Source organism: Lipomyces oligophaga, assembly GCF_038497815.1.
Source record: "Lipomyces oligophaga strain CBS 7107 unplaced genomic scaffold V1516scaffold_6, whole genome shotgun sequence".
Classification (NCBI taxonomy): Eukaryota; Fungi; Ascomycota; class Lipomycetes; order Lipomycetales; family Lipomycetaceae; genus Lipomyces; species [Lipomyces] oligophaga.
The window spans coordinates 940,372-957,073 of record NW_027117790.1 but is presented as its reverse complement, the minus strand read 5'-3'; the positions used below and the strand labels follow the sequence as shown (position 1 = coordinate 957,073).

At 47.2% G+C, this 16,702-nt stretch overlaps 7 protein-coding genes across 7 annotated transcripts; 4 read left to right on the top strand and 3 right to left on the bottom strand.

The window, feature by feature from the left end:
- Positions 1–16: 16 nt before the first annotated feature.
- On the top strand, positions 17–1,031 carry V1516DRAFT_678988 (ribonuclease H2, subunit B). Its single transcript, XM_066922832.1, has one exon. The coding sequence runs from the start codon at positions 51–53 to the stop codon at positions 948–950; it is 900 nt and encodes a 299-aa protein (XP_066776348.1). The 5' UTR covers positions 17–50; the 3' UTR covers positions 951–1,031.
- A 57-nt stretch (positions 1,032–1,088) lies between these two features.
- V1516DRAFT_627449 (major facilitator superfamily domain-containing protein) lies at positions 1,089–2,243 on the bottom strand (the record flags this gene model as incomplete). Its single annotated transcript, XM_066919792.1, has 1 exon — positions 1,089–2,243. One exon carries the CDS (start codon positions 2,241–2,243, stop codon positions 1,089–1,091), a length of 1,155 nt encoding a protein of 384 aa, XP_066776347.1.
- Positions 2,244–7,358: 5,115 nt separating this feature from the next.
- Positions 7,359–8,573, top strand: V1516DRAFT_626977 (uncharacterized protein; the record flags this gene model as incomplete). The annotated part of the gene is made up of 1 exon (XM_066919774.1): positions 7,359–8,573. A coding segment is annotated over one exon (1,215 nt), but the record flags the coding sequence as incomplete, so codon positions are not given.
- Positions 8,574–9,439: 866 nt separating this feature from the next.
- On the top strand, positions 9,440–11,122 carry V1516DRAFT_678978 (uncharacterized protein). The gene has a single exon (XM_066922831.1). It carries the CDS (start codon positions 9,748–9,750, stop codon positions 10,921–10,923), a length of 1,176 nt encoding a protein of 391 aa, XP_066776345.1. The 5' UTR covers positions 9,440–9,747; the 3' UTR covers positions 10,924–11,122.
- Positions 11,123–13,321, top strand: V1516DRAFT_678977 (uncharacterized protein). Its single transcript, XM_066922830.1, has one exon. It carries the CDS (start codon positions 11,363–11,365, stop codon positions 13,271–13,273), a length of 1,911 nt encoding a protein of 636 aa, XP_066776344.1. The 5' UTR covers positions 11,123–11,362; the 3' UTR covers positions 13,274–13,321.
- On the bottom strand, positions 13,306–15,034 carry V1516DRAFT_487097 (FAD dependent oxidoreductase). Its single transcript, XM_066919097.1, has one exon. The coding sequence runs from the start codon at positions 14,618–14,620 to the stop codon at positions 13,337–13,339; it is 1,284 nt and encodes a 427-aa protein (XP_066776343.1). The 5' UTR covers positions 14,621–15,034; the 3' UTR covers positions 13,306–13,336.
- Positions 15,035–15,447: 413 nt separating this feature from the next.
- On the bottom strand, positions 15,448–16,376 carry V1516DRAFT_626791 (uncharacterized protein; the record flags this gene model as incomplete). The annotated part of the gene is made up of 2 exons (XM_066919762.1): positions 15,448–15,976; positions 16,024–16,376. 2 exons carry the CDS (start codon positions 16,374–16,376, stop codon positions 15,448–15,450), a joined length of 882 nt encoding a protein of 293 aa, XP_066776342.1.
- Between the last annotated feature and the right edge of the window lie 326 nt (positions 16,377–16,702).

Here is a 16,702-nt window from a genome sequence, read left to right as displayed (position 1 = left end):
TCTAATTCCATGGGCAGTCGCGAATATATTCAGAGGAAGAAAAAGCTAATATGATATTGTTATGTCCTGAAAATGCTGATCCGGAGACTGAAATAGTCATTCTTACCTTACCTGATCCGCGAACAGGAACGCGAACACGATATTTAGTAGCCGGAACTAAAATCTGCGAATTTACCGTTGTTGATGGATCATCTTTATCTGCACCTCATTCGATTCTTTTGCGACCCGAAGAAGGCGATGACGGGCATGTTGAGTCTAGTCCAAAGTTACACTTAGCCACCCCGGTTGATCCTGTATTTTTTATCATCCCTGAACTTCGGAAAATGTATCCGCGATTTAGATCCTGGGATGATATTTCCGACTCATTAGCAGCTGAATTTCCAGATATCGATCGAGTCGCCATGATTCTCGAGAAATCTGCAGATAAAGTCTCCGACCTTCAAGAAATAGGCACGGAGTTGTTTTATCGGCTGTCGGAAGAGAAAGTTGTGCGTTTGTTGTTGGCCAAAATCAAAAAGATGGCGCAAAGTTTACCAGAGTCGCTTGTTCGTAAGCATATCGACAAAATGCTTGGCTGTCGGTCAAAAGATGAAGAGACAAAGAAAATGGAAATTGTGGCCAGAGAACGAGTCGCAAAAAAAATAATCATCAATTACATCCCGCATGACCTCACCGTTCAACTAGAACCTCATTACAGAGAACAAGAACTACAATTGGATGCATTCATAGCTAAAGTGGCCAAACAGCGAGAAGAAGAGCTCGCTCGGCATGAGATGGTTTCTGGTCGTAATAAACGTTCCCGTACTCTGGAAGACCAAGACCGCGAGTCTGAAAAAAAGTCGGCAAAATTACAAATACCGAAAAAGAAGAGCAGCAAAGGTGTGAAACAGTTACGGAAGGTAGATACGAGTGGCATGAATAAAATCAATTCATTTTTCAAAAAAGTTTGATTTGAAGATTAATATGATATCCATTTTTGTCTATATACAGTTATACTTATATATATATAATACAGTTAGTTGGACAAACTAGATCACATAAAATGTTGTAATATGAGGGCGTAAGACTGTGTAATAGCTATTTTTATTCTAGTTTCGTGTCCACCAATTACCGTTCGTATGACAGACTTTTCCTGCAAAGACAAACGAGCCACCAATAATCATTACGATACCTGCGAATAAGGCAGTGCCATAGTAGGACCCACCTGCAGCAGTGATGAGAGCACCCCCAATAGGACCGCCAGACAACGTTGCAAAGGACATTACTGTGTTGACAGTTCCAAGTCGAGCTCCGATTTCAGCTGCAGGAGTAATATCGGCGATAGCAGAATGCCATACGGAAACCGCAGCACCGGAAAAGAATCCATATAGCACAGCATATAGAACAACAGTTGCCGGTGTCTTGGCTGGAATCCACAACGCAATCGTGAGAATACCGGAAATGATTGAACACCCCGCATAAGTATTAAAGCGACCCAGACGATCAGCAAACATGCCGGGAATGATACGGCCGGGAATCGATACAGCATTCAAAATTGCAATTAGGTATGAAGCAAGATCGGGAGAAATGCCGTTCGAAATTGCATGAGCAGGAATAAAGTTCATGGGAACAAATACACCCCAGTAGATGAAGAAAATGCCGATAGTAGTTAAGGTGAAGGGACGGTAGTGGAAAGGAGTAACGTAAATCTTGTACACGTCGATTTTGTGGTATCCCGGAGGTGGGACCCGAGAAGTCGTTAATAGACAAGAAACAATAGAAATCGCAAGTAACGCGAATCCAATTGCACGAAGAGCCCAGCCAAAACCAGCGCTATGCTCTACGCTGTTGAAAATAAAGGGAATAATCACACCGCCGAGAGCAGATCCGGCGTTGCCAATACCAAACGCAGTCGCACGATATTTGTCGAACCAGGACGAAATAGCAGGTGCGCAAGCATGGAATATAAGCGCTCCGCCAATTGAAGTAAGAACTCCCTGAGTAAGAATGAAATGGGCATATGTGGATGAAATTGACGTGAGCATAATGCCAACAGTCATAAGAATGGTTCCAGGAATGATCAATGGCTTAGGTCCAACAATATCGTAGACCGCTCCAACAGCAAAGGCGAGAAAGATGGTCAAGAAAATCTCCATCGAGGTTATCCAGGATATTGTTGAGGGCGAATAGTTATAGAGCTGGTGTGTCTGATAATACTCTTGAAAGATTCCGATGGAGACGACATAGCCAAAGGTCGTGAGCATTCCTGCGGTGGCACCTGTAAGAGAGAGCCATGCTCGAATACCTTGATCAGTAGGAGGTAGAGCAGTCTGCTGGCCGAACTCAGTCTCTACCAGCGCAGCCTTTTCGGCGTCAAGAAGAGAGGTGTTTTCGTCGATTGCAGTTGAAGAGCCTGAGGAGGTAGCTGGACGATGATATGAGTAGTCTGACTCTGCCTCCAGCGACAAGGTGGACGAGACCTCGACTTCCAAAGGATTTCCCATGTTGGAAAAGCAGAAGATATATAATCTTTGAAGTCTGGGTTGATGAACCACAAGAGTTCAAAATGATGGAGAACGAACACAAACAAGTATTTGAAGGGACAGTCGAGAGTATGAGCTCGTCCCGACTTGTTTAGAGCACACCTAGGCCGTCTGTTGGGAGAACGGAGTCAGGTTATTTTGGCCAAACTGGGCTTCTAGGGAAGCGCAAGGATCTCTTTGCTGGCAGCTGAGGGGTCTACGCGATAACACGATAGGCAGACGAACCGAATACGAACAGGATGGTGTCCAGCCGACGACAGGCAGATCAATGAAATTTGCAAACAGTAGTGTAAGCAAGACAAATTATGGGAATCAAGAGTCTATAAAGATACCACCGAACAGACAATCCGAACACAATAGTCAGCGCGATCAAGAATCAACAGCAGATCGAAGCGGACTTTCGAGCCCATTCAGGAAGTGGTTTGTGCATTATCGCAGAGACGACGATAGATAGAACCAAGCGACTCGCGACGATTAGATTAGGGCCATCCAGATCAGGTCAAACCAGAGATCGGTGAACATCGAGGGCTTCGTGTGAGCTTACAAAACCCAGGCGTCTGTACGTTTGTATTATCGAGGTGTTTGTACCTATGCAAGCGTAAGGTTCTCGTGCTTGAGGAAAGATACTGGGAACGGGGTCTGAAGGTGGCGTTAAGCTTAATCTGGTAGTGTGGCCGATTACTGGGAGGAGAGTGCAAACGTTAACTGTAAGCTTGCGTTTGTGGACGAGCCGGACTTGATTAGCAGGGAAGACACAGCTGGAGAGGAAGAATCTAGCTGAATACGGACGGAGTAGAGGCGTAGACAAAGCCGAAGAGGGAGAAGAGATGACGACGAAAGCGGTGGCGAGTAGGACTCTAGCTGGCTTGAGCGGTCAGGAGAGAAAGAGAGAAGACGACCTAGAAGGAACAGAAAGCAAAGCAAACGGGTAGCCAAGGTGTGACTGGACACTAGTGAAAGGGGGTCCAAGGTAGGGGAGATAACGACGGTCGTCGTGCCGTGGGAAAGGACGATACCAGCCAGGGCGAGCACCTGGACTAGAACGGGAACGGGGAACGGGGAACGAGAACGAGAACGAGTATCAGCAGGGAGGGGAACAGAAAAAAAGTAGTTTTGCAGATGTGGCAGACCCTGGCCGAACTGACCGACTGTAGAGACAGTAAGCGGAGACGGTGAGAGAGCATGTCAGAAGAGCTCGTAACGGACAAAATGACAGAGGATTGGCTGAGTGATCGACATCATAGGGTTCTCTAAGCGAAGAGCGGACTAGCTCTGATCTGCAAAACTTGGTGCTGCAGTGTCTCTGGTTGTGATTGCAGAAAGAAGCAACTACGCGGTGCTGGACAGCGACATACAGAAATGAGGCCCTGCGTTCCCTGCGTTCAGCGCACCGCCAATCTTGCAGCTGGGAAATGCTCGGGGAGGACCGAGGGGGGCGAGACAGACCGAAGAGGAGCCGTGCTAGCAGAACAATTGGCTAGAGCGCTAGTTAGCTCGAACAGCAGTCGGACGGGAGCCGGAGTTTGTGGACAATTCGCTTTTCAGGACGGTGAGGGAATGATTTTTATGGTTTTAAAAGGATTCTATCCCGTTGCAGCCAGATGGGCACAACGTTGGACCGCAGCTACTGGACATTGACGAGAGCGGTATTGTGCAGCACATTTGCTGAGAGAAGAGACACGGACGGGAGAGCCGCGACGGATGACGGGCGAGGACAACGACGACAACGACGCAACGACGAAGACGCGACGACACGACGCAGGCCACGACGCAGACTAGAGAAGATTAGGCAAAGAGGCGAGAAATGAAGAGGCAAAAAAAACAACAAAAAAACAAAAAACAACAACAGAGCAACGTTTTGGTGGTCTGCGAGAGTCAGAACCGTGAGTGCGAGGGACGATTTCAGCAGTGGTCTACGCAGAATAGTCATCTCAAAGGGCGGTAGAGAGCTCACTCGGGCGAGCAACCGAGGAGGCGTAAGCGGGGTGCGAGGACTGCGCGAACCACGAGACAGATAACGTGAGAGCGGAGGGATGGGGGAGCAAAAGCAGGAGAGACAAAAGGACTAAGGTAGTTGGACAAAGACAGACTGACAGGAATGAGGACGACTGAATTCGGTTCGACAAGAAGAAAGGGAGCGCAAGAAGGGAACAGGAGTAAAAAAAAAAAAAAAAAGAAGGCCATTAAAAAGGGCTGTTGGAAAGGCTTAAAAAAATTCCAGACTGAAGGTAGCAGACTAAACGCACTTGAACAGGAAGTTGGAATAGTAGTAATATTGTAGTATAGTATTTACATGCAAAGAATCGCAACAATGCTCTGGAATTAACGTATGGCAGGGATGTGAGAGCACTGTAGAGGTAATGTGGAAGTAATCTACAGTGATATGAAGTCTAATTGACGTCGGCATTGACATGCCTGGGACAGCGATGTGCAACCGGACTGCGCAGCTATGGAGCGAACCGAGATTGCAGAAGCGAATGTCTGTTTCCAGAAAGACACGACACGCGATGTCTCGATCGCGGTCAGAACCGACCGATCCGAGTGTGTGCGGTCTGATTCGACGAATAATCGAGCGCTTGTCAGACACCGGAAGGATCGATGAATGCATATATGAAGATGGATATGGATATGGATATGGATATATATATATCCATATATATGTCCATCTCCATTTCCATATCCATATCCGTATCCATATCCGTATCCATATCCATATATAATATGACTATCGTCATTATTAATAGCAGCATCTGCACTGTAATTTTCACTCAACCACTGCCTAGCCTGTCCTGAAGGTACCGAGGTCACATATTACATAACGCCTTACTCCATCAGGGCTGGCGCTTGCTGCTGCAGCAAAGCCAGGGGCCATCCCGGACAGCCACCAGCTTAGCTAGTGAGGTTTTTGCCTCGCTGGTGCTGCCGTAGCAGCCAGGACCAAGGCGGCGTTAGTCCAGCGGTGGACTTCGTACAGTAGAGCAGACGACGGTAGCTGAGCAATAGTAGCAATAACCTTACTCTTAGACGTCGCCGCCGTCGGAGCTGCAATGAATATGCGTGCCATCGACTGTCAAAGGCAATTTGATCAGAATTTGTCATATTTACCGCTGCTCTGAGCTGTCTGATCGGCTGGTCTTTGTGGTTGCGAGAGTCTGGCGCGCAGACAGACCGACAGACAGAAAGGTAAGCAGCCGTCTAAGCAGCCGTCTGAGCAGCCGTCTACTCCCACTCAGATACTGCGGTCCAACCAAGTCTGGCAGTCTATAATTACACCAGCATTCTTTGCTGCACCGCCTGAGCTGCTTGCACTTCCGGGATCGAAATTAGACACTATTGTGGACAATACGGCTGCATCGCAGTATCTTTCGGTCGCTACACACCAAGACTGACCAGATTTGTAGAGTCTATAAGCACAATAAAAAAGAAAACAATCAAATTGAGCAGCAGCGCAACCAGCGCAACCAGCGCAACCAGCGCCGCCGTACCCTTCTCCCGCACACACACATGTTATAATAGCGCAGTCTCAAATCCCAACGTTAAACCACCACGTAAGTCTCCAGTCTGTCGCCTGTCGGAGGTGGTGCAGCAGCCGCCTGTCGTCACTGCTGTGTGCACTGCTACCCTTCGTTTCCATTTCCCTTCTCTCCCCCGTGCCGACCATTTTATCCGGCCCTTTTATCTACTTTCCCTTCGCTCCCTTTCGATTTATCTTTCTTGCCCGTTCATTGTTCTGCTTGTCTGCTTCTCGTCGCCTTCTCTTTTTTTTCCAAGTATTTCTCGTCTCGTTTTTGTGGTTTGGACGCGAGAGCGTCTTTGCCTCTGCGCCTTCCTCCTCCTGTCTACTCTTCCTCGCTGCGCAAAACTCTATACCCTGCGTGTACGGCGACGGCGGCGACGACCACAACCACATCCACGTCCACGTCCACGACCAGGTGTGCAACAACTTCCTCTTCTAGTCCTTCGCGACTCGGGCAATCAGAGCATTTCTGCTCCTCGTCTTTTGTTTGTTCTCTTTTTCCTGCTATTTTTCTTCACTTTCGCCCGCAGATCGTCCTTCTGCTCTCTCTTCTACCCGTCTTCTAGCGTTTTCGCACCCTTCTTCTGGTCGGTCCGTCCGCGCCAGAAAATCAGTCTCTGTTCATAATTCCTTTCTCTCCGACAAAAACCTTTTCTCCCACAGTCATGATCCGCCGATGGCTGCACACAGTCGTCACGTTTGCGACAATCACCATCGTGCTTATGACCCTCTCGGTCTTAAATAACGCCATAAATCAGAAAAACTCGGCCTCTGCCCTGTCTTCGCAGCTGGCCTCTCAGACAGACTCCTCTCTTCTCGATCCGCTGATATCAGATGCTAATCTGAATAATTTCCCAAATCAACAGAATCCTGCTTCATCAGGAGACCAGGAGTTTCCATCTCTGCCGGCGGATCATGGCAGTCTCAGTGGGCCTGCCGTCGACGAAAGTACTCTTCGCACATCCCCTCTCGCTCCCTTACCTCAGCGTCTCTCGGACGCGCCCGCACTCTCATCGCTGCGCATAAATGATCCTGTCAGTAGGCAAGATGTCGACTCCGCCGCTGCTCCCCATCAACCGGCTCTCAGCGACTATCCGCTCGAGCCCTCGTCGAATATCAACGGCGCTGACAGCTCGCGCAGCTCTTTGGATACTACTAGCGGTCTAGATAGTGTGACCAACGATAATGCTGAAGGAATCTCGGCTCTGTCGCAGTTGCAGACTCCGCCGAGCTCTGTGGCCTCAGATTTCCAGCAACAGCTCTTATCCGCCGGTCTACGACAGAACTCGCTCTATGAGGATACGCTGAAATTAAGCAATTCACCCAATCCGCTGAGACTGCTCATGACCGAAAACGGTGGTGCTCATGAGGAAGTGCTGGCCTCGCTTATCTATGCATTCGCGCAGCTGCCAAACTCGTACATGTATCAGTATCTGCTGCGGCCGCGGTTCAACATTGAGGCCATAGTCGAAGGCTTTGGACTGAATAATGTAGCGCGGCATCGGTTGAGCAAAGAGCTTGTTGCTGATGCATCGGACTTTGTCATTCCTGACATTTTGATTGCAGCAACCTGTGAGAATGATATTGCAAACCTGCGTAAACGGATGCAACCTATGCTCGGAAACGGCACACATTTATTCTGCACAATTCATCACACCGACCGATGGAATTCGACCGGCGATGGCAAGTTTAACTACAACGCTATCAAAGAATGGGTTCGCGCTCAACAAGTTACCTTTTTATTTTTATCGCCGCATACGCGGGATACCATGATCCGGGATATTCTGCCTACATGGGACGAGGAGGACCGGTTTGTAGCTGAACAGTTCCAGGTGTTTGTGCCTGTGTTCCCATTACCAGGACGGATTCCTTCGGCCCCGGAAAACGTAATTTCGCGCACAGTCAAGAGCGAGGGCGAGCTTTCGTTTAGTATGCAGGGAAATTACGAGTCCGATCGACGAGATTATGAGGGTGTCTTTAAAGAGCTAGAAGAATATCATCGTATACAAGCAGCACGCGCGAGTGACTCGGACTTGAGACCCGCAGTCAAGCTACATTTAATCGGCAGCGGCAGGACACCGGAGGTTCCGGCTGACATTGAACAGATGGTAGTGTTCGACACGCGACTCCAGTTCCCAGAATATTACGAGCTGCTGTCGTACTCGTCTGCGTTGCTGCCAGCGTTCGCGACAGAAGGCTATTATTACACAAAGGCGTCGAGCACAGTTCCGGCGAGTCTGATTGCCGGAGCGCCTCTGATCTGCCAGCGCAGACTGATGGACACATATGCATATCTGACAGAAGATGTGGTATGGGTCCAAGAAGAAGGTGAGACCGAGTTCGATGTTGTTTCTCGGATCACAAACTTGCCCTTAGAGGCCATTTCCGAGCGCAAGGAGCGAGCATACCGACGAAACATGGATCTAGTGCAGGAAAATGTGCGGTCGGTGCAGGCTTGGAGTTCGCGACTGCCGTATGACGTGCAGCGAGCAGGGAACGAGCCGTTACGTGAAAATTGGGAATGGTATGGATAGTGAACGAACAGCATACTTATAGATGTAATATAATTTTTAGTCATTTTAGTTCATTAATTATTAGTTATCAGTTATTAGCTGCTAATGAAACAAACATAATTGCATTGATTCGAGTATGGACTGCGCTGTAATGTAGAACTAAGCGAGGCCGAGCGCTTCTTTGACGATTTTCGAGGTCTTCGCCCAAATTCCCCAAGATTCCCCAAGATTCCCCAAGAAGCGCCGGTGGAAAGAAAGAAGGAGATTATATATTAAAAAACAAATATTTATTCTTGTAAGTACAAGCATCAACGATAAACTACATATCGCTCCGCAACCTCGACGTTACTCTCAGTCACCGAATATCTGCAACATGTCCTCCATACAAGATTCCATCTCTCCCCACCTCTCCGCCTAGCACCATAACGGCTCTCAACCAGCGTCCGGCTGACTGCGCCCTCTACACTCATATTAGCTAATATATTTTATTCAGGAACATGATTACCTAATCGTCGATTAGAGGACCGCCAGGGCGCTGATAAAGACCGGACCTGAAAAATAGCGCATGAAGCAGCACATGCAGAGTCGCCCCCTTTTCCTGTCGGAGTGGACAGTTTTGGCAGTTTGGTGGACTAAACGCGCGCAAACAAGCTCAAAGAGGCCCAAATAGACCCAAACAAGACATTCAAACCCCCTATTTTATCATGGGCACTGCAAAAATGGTCACAGATTTGTACTTTGTAGAGGCCGGCTGTTTTTAGTATGCAGGTTTGGGAGTAATGAGGGCAGAATGCAGCTGGGCAGGATGTTGCTGGCGGGTGCTGCAGCACCATTTCAACGCTGGGAGATTTTTGCTTCATTTCTGTCTGCTAGAGCAAGACCAGGCTTATTCCGCTTCCGTTTTTCTGCATTCTCGTTTTCTCGTCGTCCGGTCAGCTCTAACTTGTCGAGTCTTCAGTTGCTGGTTTTCATTGCCGTCGTTCTGTTGTAGGTGCGATTGTTGCCAGGTTTGTTCGTTCTCGCTCGTCTCTACCGCTCCCGCATACTGGTGCTGTGATCGCGTACCTCTGCACGGCTGATCTTCGCGCGCGGTCTCGCTCCCACCTACTACCATCCACACGCTCTTTTCCTCTTCGCGCTCGTCACACTTCCTCCTGCACTCAATTATTCGCGCCAAATTTTCTCTGCACGCACAATGATTCGTCTAAGCAACACCAGCAGCACTGCGTATGTCATCGGCGCGCTGCTCTCGCTCTTCGTCGTCCACTTCTTATTCTTCTCCTCTAATCTCTCGGCCGCAGACATGTTCTCTCCGACGGCCTCGAACGGCGACGCTCCCCCCCTCGGACTCAGTGCCGCCGACCTTCGCACAGCACATTCTCACTACCAACAGGTCGTGTCCGGCGCCCAGGCTCCTCTTCGCGACACGTTCGATGCTTTCCAGGAGTACAAGTACAGAGACATTTGCCGCATGTCCTCGCTTGATCTCCACCAGCCGTTCGAGCCCTTGTGCAAAGACAGAGAATCTCTTTTGACCGCCATGTCTTCCGGTGGACGTATCGGCATGGATGCGCCCTACATGCCTCGAGACTGCGACATGCGCTGGTACACCACCGAGGAGGCCTGTTCCGTTCTCGAGAAGTTCGATCGTGTGTCCATCGTCGGCGACTCGATGATGCGTCAAATGCTGGGCGCCCTCTATGTTATTCTGCGCAAGAACCTCGGCTATGGCGGCGTCACAGACTGGAACTTTAGTGATCAGGAGAAGGCAGATTGTTTCTGTAATGCTCAAGTCAACGTAAAGTCTTGCTCCATGCAGACCATCTACTCGTCCAAAGATATCATCAAGTGGGACCCCAACTCCTTTGCGTGTGATCCCAAGAAGGTCAACATCTTAATGAATCTACAGGTCCGCTTCCCCCAACCGGAAGACGAAATTAAACGGTATGCCGAAGATCTTGGTGGTGTCCCCGAGAACGCAAAGGTAGCTTTTATTTACGGTCATGGTCTTTGGAATGATCTCGATGTCCAAGCAACCCTCAATTTCCTCGAACGGTCCGAATCCGGCGTCAAGTTCGCTATCCCCGGTTTCCAGAATGGTAATCCAAAATATCCCAAGCTCTTCATCACTCCTAATGCAGCCGGCCCTCGTAAACAGGACAGTTTCATTTTGACGCAAGGAAATAAGCCGTTGATGATGTTTGAGCAGTCCATGTACACCGTTTTACCTGAGCGTGGATTCGACGTTTTGGGAACCTGGAACATGTCCATCCAATCTTTATCTCTTGATGGTGTTCATTGTGATATCCGAGGTAATCTTATAAAGGCGCAGATGCTACTCAACTGGCTGGACAAGGTCGGCTCTGCATAATTGCTTGCTTCTATGTTTGTTCAATCAATTCTATATGACCTATGTTTTACTCCCGGCTCGCATTGCATTTTTATTGTCTTTATCACGACTTTGTTTCTACTATTATTAACAATTCCTTTTTGGTTTTTGGTTGCTTACGGCTATATGTTTTTGCGTGTGTTTATATATATATATAGTGTTGAAATAAAAATATCTGGGATATCAATATCTAATTGTAGTGGGGTCAAGTGCTAGCGGCTGGTTCATCTGTACGACGTGGCTGGGTCCCGTTGCTCTTCTTCCCTACTATTGAGCTTTCATCCTGAACTGTCACGCCCAGCAGCAGTAGTACAAAATATCACATACAGTCAAATTAATTTAGACGACTATTATATCAATTGTTTTTTGTCTCGTTCTTTATTTCGCAACAGAGATTAATCGAGTTAGGAAGAGATTCCAGATGGTTCCCCGGAGACGCGGTCGGACGGCATCGACGGCGGCGACGGCGAACTTCGTGTCTGCGCATCTATCCACAATTGATGATTTCCTTACCTCTGTTATAGTAGACTCGTTATACTTTTGGTCGCATGTTCACAAAGTACATCCGGCGCGTCGAACACCACGAGGACCGAATGTGAGGGCAATCATTAATATCATTCAAACAAGTTCACCTGAAGAGCTGTTGCCGCGATTTCTGGCGCTTCCCCAGATAAGGTCATATATTGCAGGTCATACGACTACGACGCAGCTAGCATTTAAGAAACGACTGCAGATCGAGTTTGCGTCTCATGCAAAGAGATATCTGGACATATACTCACGGTCTTGTCCGTTCGAGGTCGCGACCACCGAACGATATCGGCGTGTTTCAAAGCGGTCAGAAGCATGTGTGTTAGCGAGAACACGAATTCCGGCAGATACTCGAGTTCCTTATTTGGTAGGCAAAATGGTCATTCTCGGCGCAGATGATGAGAATGAACTGTTCAGTGAAGGCGACGAGGATAGTAGTCAAGATGAACTGCGGACAAGGGATAACCAAGCTGACTACCAGAGTTCAGGGTTTTCTGCGCGAGACAGAAAAAGGTTGAAGCGAGATTTTAGTATTATCTACAGTCATAGATTAGGACACGCTTGTCTAATGCTTGGTCCAGCGCGATTTGTCAATCATGACTGTAAACCGAATGCCAAATTCGAAGCGCCCGCTGCCACGGCAAGTACCAACACTAGTCATTTTGGAGCGAACTTAGATAATTCAAACAGCGTTGCTCTAGTGTCTCTCACTGATATCGAGCCAGGACAGGAGATTACAGTCTCTTACGCTGACAACTATTTTGGACTGAAGAACAGAGAATGTTTATGTGCCACTTGTGAGCGTCGCGGGACAGGTTTCTTTGGGAAAAAACGCAAACGTCGTCACCATCGTCGTCAAGTTCAGCGATCAGAGTCATCGACCTCGACGTCGTCGAATTCATCGAACCAGACTGATGATCAGGCTGACATAACTCCAGACACATCTATGGACGAGGATTTAACGGACAGCGAATCTGAAATATCCTATTCATCTGACATTGACTCTGACGTGCAATCTATAACACGATCTACTTTTCCAAAGACTCGAGCTCGGAAAAGGCTACAGTTGGTTCGTCGGGAACAAGAATCACAAGAACGAATGACTAAATTGATCCAACAACACCGCGAATCCCAACGACTATTACAACTCAAGGAGCAACAACTACAGCGGGACTTGCAAATTTCTAAGTTTGGTCATAAACTTGAAAATGGGCGTCGCAGATCGACTCGGCAGGTTGTACGGACCAAACCAAAGGATTACGAAGAAGTAGTGAAGTCTTTGTCAGAGCGAGATATCGGATACAATAATGTCATCGGTAAAGACCGCGACAACGGAAGTGATGTTGAGGAGAAAAGAGGGAAAGGCGAAGGTCAAGACGAGTTTATCAACTCCTGGAACTCGGTCAACGCATTGATGTACAACGCATATTGGGGTTCTGAGCAATCCACCGCGGAATCAAGACACTCAAACACAAGGATTGAAAACCCCTTAGTTCCCTCAAATACTCCTTCTTTCGAAATCCGCAAATGTCAGAACACTGAGTGTAACTCCCAATTTTTACTGGGCTTAAATGAGCGGGCCGACCGTCTACAGAAATCTTGTCAGTTATACGTCGATCGATATTCTCGGATCCAGACTCCTCTGGTATGCTGTCGATGTAATCGTCATGCAGCGATTTATAATTTACCATGGCCTTATGTGGATGCAACCGTAAAAGTCGAGTCAGTGAAGAAAATCGGCAAGAGATGCGTGCGAATAGAGGAAGAGCATGCGATTAAGAGAGTGGGCTACGTGGAGTTATAGTTATAGAACATGTATAATATATTTAATGTACTTTACTGCACATATGCACAAATATCTTCCACATCAAGCATTTGGAAGTGGTATTTGCGGAGTTCCGCCACGCGAGCCATCTTTTACCAAAATAACTTTTTCTCTCCAAGCAAACTTGTCCAGCAACTCTTGCGCGAGCGATTTTTCAATACAGCCTAAGGCATACTTGCCTACGACCGGAAGAAACTTAAAACCATGACCACTGCCGCCGGTCGCGATGAACAAATTCTCGTATCCTGGTGGATAATCAAACAGGAAATCCTTAGTTGGTGTATCAGTGTACCAGCATATTCTTGTTTTCTGAAACGCTTTCTTAGCAAATTGAGGGCCCAGAAAAGTCGTCAGTCCATGTCTTATACAGTCTGTAGCATCATCGGGCAGAGTAGTTAAATGCTTAGGTAACTCGCCTGCGGAAAAATTTACCGGCTGGGGTTGCGATGAAAGACGAGTTGGATCGAGCGCTGTAGGTTCAAAATTTGTATATCCAAATGAATGTCGAGCGGCCTTGATAACTCGATCCCGCGGATGAGGTGGGAAAATATAGAATCCGGTTTTGAAGTTGATATATATTGGTAGTTGGGAATATTCAGCAAACTCTTCATCAGTATCAACCGGAATGAACGCAACGGGTTGACCAGTAGCCAATGCACGAGACTGCGTGTCGAACAGCGAATCTGTCCAAGCACCCGTGGCCAAGACCACAAAGTCAGCAGAGAGAATTTCATCTCCTTCAAGCTTAATTCCAGATACTTTTTCTTTCTTGTCGGAATGAACGATTGAAATCATGGTTCCAGGAACAAATTTTGCTCCTCGGCCAATACACTCACGGAACAACGCTGCGACAGCTTCATTGGCGTCTGCCCATCCGGCTTCATACGAGATGTACCCGCTATGACTGTTTAGTGCATCTGCATACGGCAATCCCAGGGTTTTCCTCGCATCTGCCCCAGTTGGTAATCGAGCAGCTCGGCCATTTAATTTCTTGACGTTGTTGTACGCTTGTTCGAGATAGTCATTCTCCCCGTCTTCATTTGGCGTCATGATTAGCATCCCGCACTCATGAAATGCCTCTGCAAGCGCTGCATTGCTCCGCCATTCAACAAGTGCTTCCCTTGCCATTGAAGCGTATATCAAATCATCGTAGTCTGCTCGCACAATCCGCGAAATATCGCTCGACGAACCATCCGGAACGGGAGGTGTGGTCCGGTCAACAATTGTCACGTCTTTGTAGCCAGATATGAGCATATGATACGCCGTCGAAAGACCAAACGCTCCACCTCCGACAATTATGATCTTAGACTCCTTAGTTGGACCCATGTTAAGCGGTTTGACAGTGATTTAGAATCAGCTTCACTTATTTTCTTGATCAGCTTCCCCGGTCCACTTTTATACCTCCATAATGATCCGATTACCAGCACAGAATAGTACCCTAACCAGATATGGTTCCCTATTCAGATAATTAGTATGTAAACTACAGTTTCTGGTCCCTTCTGTTTTCCTGAATCATGAGTCATTGCGTGTTGTGACGTGGACGGATACAGGTTTGAAAAGCCAGCTGAGCAAACATCTAAATGTTATTAGCTATTTGCAAGTCCGGAATTCTGCTATATCGCTTTGTTGTCTAGATCGATAAAACAAATTTTGCGAATTGTCTTGCCAGCAAAGCTTAAGCCAGATAACTACATTCCTGCTCTTTATGCTGAAGACTCAATTTATCTCTGGTTGGTCGATATATAATGAAGAGCTTGATGAATTATTTATCTAACTATAGATCGATTTTAAATTCAAGTATTCGTAATATAAAGTTGTGTATTTCTGGTGGTAATTTCAACAAGTCTGAAACAAGATTATACATTATACAGAAATAATAACGACCTTATATCTCGGTCTGTGCAGAATTGTCGCTGCCAGAGGCGAAGACCAGATACGCATAAATCTCTCAGCTTTGACCGCCGTCTCTTTAGCTTAGGTCTACAAGTTCCATGAGCAAAAGCGGCTCATGAGTACTATCAGTGTGTCCGTGCTAAATCCCAGACCAATTCCAAATCATTATCAGCTTTAGCTTTAACAAGACGAGCGGAGACTACGCGATGTTATCTCTAGAGGTATCTCGTTTATTAATATTATGCTTTCTATATCACTACTTAGTAGAAGGTCGATGCCAATTCTAAATCATCTGCGTTGAGGAAATCGGATCCAAGACCGATAACCTGGCGGTAAAGCGTATTACGGGTGGAGACGGGCCACCATGGGACCTCCCAGAATCGAGTATAGATGCCGAGGTTATGAGCATTTTCAATCAGCTTGGCAACAAGGTCATACTGGGTCTGGTTGAGACCTGTAGTAGCAATATCTCCGCATATAGACTGAAGAGAACCCGAAGCAATGGGGGAAACCCAGCTTGGATTTGCAGTATCGTTCAGATTGGCAATAGGCCCATCATAAAAGTAGAATCGCTCTGACTGAGAAAAAATATAGTCATAAGGACTATTTCCTGTTCCAATAACAGTGATGGGGCCCGAAACTACGGACGAGCCATTATAAGTGGTTAACCATCCCTTCTCTTGCAAAGGCTTGAGAGCCTCCTCGACGTAAGGCCAGGTCGCATTGCCATCAGTTTTAACATCGATAAAGAGATAAAGAGTAGCAGCCGAGTTTGTATCCCAAATACCACTAAATATTGTTAAAATGAGTAATCTCATAAACGCGTAAAGGCTTACTTGACTGAAGTTTCCGTAGCAGTATAAGAGTTATTTGGATTGTTGTCGGTCAAGATAGAAACCAAAGGATCAATATAAAGATTGGCAAGAGTACGCTGAGTATTGAGCGCTGCCTGGTGATGGCCGACATAGAGAGTGTCATCTCCGTCGAAATGCCATACATCGGCCTCAACGGACTGTACACCATATGAGAGTGCAGTGTACAGGGGAATATCACGCCAGTAATCATTGTGCGAGTGGATACCCTTGACAAAGATGTTACGGGTAACATCAGATGAATATTTTGTGTTGATTCCTCCGGTGAGAGATAGAATCTGAGTAGCAATGGGCGTCGCAGATACAACACCTGCCATAATGGCGGCGCCAGCAATGGCAATGTTTAGCTTCATTATGAACTAGAAGCAAATGGTGAAGCAGACTGTCTGGATAAACAGTTCTCAAGTCAAGCAAGAAGGAAATTCGTGCCGTCTTTATACTTGTTCCAAAAAAGAGGAGAAAGCATACACCATTCTCCTTAATGTGACATCAGAAAATGCCATGCGACTTTGCCATGCGTCGCTCTCTTGCTTAACCTTAGCAGAGCCCAGTTCAAGAGCATGCTGATTTAAGATTGGCTAGGTGAACTTTGCAAAAAGAACAAAAAAAATAATGTACTTTGAAAGCTGCACTTGCATGAATA